Below are 3,641 nucleotides of genomic sequence, written 5' to 3' on the forward strand. Positions count from 1 at the left end.
ATGCATGCATGCATGGATGAATGCATGCATGGGTGAAGTGAATGGGGGATGGATCTCTGAGTGAGAGTGACTGGCGACCCTTCCATAATTAAATGAGTCCTGTAGCTTGTGTCTTCTCCTGACCTGACTACAGATTACAAAATGTCCACTCTTTGTTGTTGTTGTTAAGTGACAAGAGGTCAATTCTGACTCACAGTGACCCTGTATTGGGTTTCTGAGGAGCAACTGGCGGGTCTGAACCACCGACATTGCTATTTGAAGTACAATCTTATCTTATGGTGCCACAGTCTTTGTTGTTGTTAAGTGCCGTCGAGTCAGTTCTGACCCATAGCGATCCTGAACAGGGTTTCTGAGGCTGTAAATCTTTATGGGAGCAGAAGACCTCATCTTTCTCCCACGGAGCAGCTGGTAGTTTCGAACTGCTGACCTTGCGGTTCACAGCCCGATTCGTAACCACTACACTACCAGAGCTCCTTAGTGATCTGAAAATAGCACTGCAGGTGATGGAATAAGGGGGTACAACTTTGCTAGGGCTCGTGAATTCAACAACTGGAGGAAGATATTGGTACACTACCTTAGTAGTTCTTTGTGTTATATCCTGGGAATGGAGAAGGCACATTGCTAAGCTGTATGCTGCCCAGTATTATTGACAGGGTCAACAAAACTCCTAATACCAGTTTGGTAATCAACTAAAGGAGGTTGGTCTTGTCTCCTGAGGAAAGGAACAGTAGAACAGGAGAGTGGATGAAGTCAGGCACTCATTCCAGTATTTGGAATGGAAAGGTAACCACTAGTTTCAGAGTCTAATGGAAGACATTTCTTGCTTCTTTAGCCCTAGTTTGAAAGAAAAGTTAAACATCATATATGGGGTGTAAGGAGTATGTATAGGAGACCTAGTGGTGCTGGATGACAAGCAGTGGACTGCTAACTGCAAAGTTGGTAGTTCAAACCCACCAGTTGCTCCACAGAAAACAGAAAAGGTTTTCAATTCCCCTAACTATTTACAGCCTTGGAGATCCTGTACCAGGTCACTGTTAGTTGGAATCAACTCAATGGCAGTAGGCTTTTGATATATGTGATTCTTTCAATCATGGTGTTGTTGTTGTTGTTGTTAAGTGCCATTGAGTCGATTCTGACCCATAGCAACCCTGAACACGGTTTCCAAGGCTGCAAATCTTTACAGGAGCAGAAAGCCTCATCTTTCTCCCGTGGAGCACTGGTAGTTTTGAACTGCTGACTTTGTGGTTCACAACCCAATTCATAACCACTACGCTACCAGAGCTCCTTTTCAATCATGGTACTGTAATATTCAAAGGCCAGTGTAACAAATAATCCCAAGGAGATAGTGGGGAAACAAGCGCACAGTGTTTATGGCTTTAAGTGATGTGTGTGTGTGTGTGTGTGTGTTTAAGATCTTCCCTTGAGGCTGTGTGCTGATGACCGGGGAGGCAGGCTTGCAGGGTATACCCTTAGGTTGGTTGATGATGCATAGAGGAGATTATAACCATGGCAGTGAAACGATATATGATAGGATGAATGTAAAGCTAGTGTTCTCCCATGTAAAGTATCACATAATTCACAATAAAACATTTTTAAAAAAAATCTTCCCTTGGGACCAAGAGACTCTGACATTTAAATAAATCCATATACCCTTACCTTATCCCCAACCATATCTTAACCTTAGCTGCCATGAATTACACTGACCTTCTTCTGGGTTTTGTTTTGTCTGACCCCCTTCTACCAGGAGATCGATGGGAATGCGCTACTGTTGCTGAAGAGTGACATGATCATGAAGTACCTAGGCCTAAAGCTGGGCCCTGCACTCAAACTCTGCTACCATATAGATAAACTGAAGCAAGCCAAGTTCTGAAGCTTTTAAAGAGAGACAAAATCCAAGGCAAGAGATCTCAAGGCCATTTCTGCCTTACCAACACCCAACCACCATCACAGAATAGATTCTCCTCTTAAAAATAACAACCACAATGACTTGGCATTGTTATAAAACTTGTGCATCTTTGCCTTTTCAAAAATTCAATATGGCCCGTTTGAAAAATTCCTCTGTGTTAACGATTGCCAAAAAATTACCAAAAGCCTATCCTTTTGAACATCCCTAATATGTTGATTGCTCTTAGAATTGGTCTTATTTTTATAATGAGAACGTGGGAACTGAATGCTATCACACAAAGAGAGCCCTGGAGGAGTCAAAGGGTGTGAGGAGAAGAACTTAAGTTCCTGCAGAACGTCTACTGCAGCATCCCCTGTCATTAACTCTAACCTGGAGACCTATTCCAGTATGAGCCTTGCTTGAGTCCACTAGGGAAACTGTCTTCTGAGGTTGACTGCTTCACCTTGCACTATCTGGAAAACTTGAATTCTTTTACTCCCTAAAAGAGAAGGAAAACACCTGTGTTTTTGAGTTGTTGTTTTTTTTTTCCTGTTTCTTCCCCATTTCTAGTTACCTAAAGTACTGTGTTTCCCCACTAGAGGGCAGACTACCAATGAAATTTTAGGACTCTTACTCTTTGTAGTAGCATGATTATTCTGTACTCAGCAGGTAGATAGATGGGTTAAGGCTTTTGTGAACAAGATCTGGCCTGTACAAAAATAGGAAATTTATTCCACAGTCAGTACCACAGATTGCAATTTGGGAAGAAACCGCCTTCCGGAAAGTTCTAGTTCACATCCAATCATTATTGACTGTCTGATGCACAAGCAGCAAAGGCAAGAATTTGAAACCACCGTCTGTCCAGTTTGGGCTTTGGTGTTCCCTTCACTTCCAGAATCTTTACTGAGGTGTCAATGTGTTGGCATACTGAAAAGTCTTACATGTAACCATGGGTGCTTATTTTGAAAAAGAACAATGTCTCAACTAAGCTTTGAAATGAGAAAGTTGATTTTTAGTTACATTGCTGGCTTATGTAGTTGTATCTGTGGCTAATTTTTCTAGTCCTCAACAAATACACAGACATGCTATTATTGGGTTTAATTCAATTTACAAATAGGTTTTCTTTCTCCATCAAAGAGTAGTAGAAAGAAAAATGATTTTTCTACCCCTTTGCAGCAGTGCCTAGAGGCAGCTGATGAATCCTTAATTTGCTAGACAGACAACTTCTTTGCTGTTCTTCTTTTTAACCTTCTCCTTCCCCTGTCCCCCTTTCTCTTTTTAATTTCTCTTTTTCACAGAACAGGAAACATCTTTGAACTGATTAATTCCCATAAGGAGCTGTGGTGGTGTAGTGCTTACGAATAGGCCTGCTAACTTAGGGTCAGCAGTTTGAAACTACCAGCTGTTCCTGGGGAGAAAGATGAGGCTTTCTGCTCCTGTAAAGATTTATAGCCTTGGAAACTCTGTATAGGGTCGCTATGAGTCAGAACTGACTCACGGCACATAACCACCACCACCATAGGTATATCCTCTTCCTTAAAGAACATTAATAGTGGTAGAGGTATGGAGATGAATATTAATTTTGTGATGTCTGGGAGGGTGAGGGTCAAGGAAAACTCAAGACCTCCCTTAGTCCAAATCTGAATTAGGAAAGGCACATATTCAGCTGACCAGGGGAGCAAGGTGGGCTCTGAGCTGTCTCATGCCCTTGCCAAGCTCCTTGCATAGAAAAACACCTGCACTTGAGCACAGTCCT

At 42.1% G+C, this 3,641-nt stretch overlaps 1 protein-coding gene across 1 annotated transcript in view; it reads left to right on the top strand.

Moving 5' to 3' along the window:
• SCML4 (sex comb on midleg-like 4 (Drosophila)) overlaps nt 1-1,870 on the top strand; it is a 173,937-nt gene extending 172,067 nt beyond the window's left edge. Inside the window, exon 8 of the mRNA XM_006839954.1 lies at nt 1,745-1,870. Within this exon, the coding sequence (XP_006840017.1) occupies nt 1,745-1,870 (126 nt within the window). The remainder of the gene's footprint in view (nt 1-1,744) is intronic.
• Nucleotides 1,871-3,641: the final 1,771 nt, after the last annotated feature.

This window comes from Chrysochloris asiatica, unplaced genomic scaffold (assembly GCF_000296735.1).
Source record: "Chrysochloris asiatica unplaced genomic scaffold, ChrAsi1.0 scaffold00027, whole genome shotgun sequence".
Taxonomy (NCBI): Eukaryota; Metazoa; Chordata; class Mammalia; order Afrosoricida; family Chrysochloridae; genus Chrysochloris; species Chrysochloris asiatica.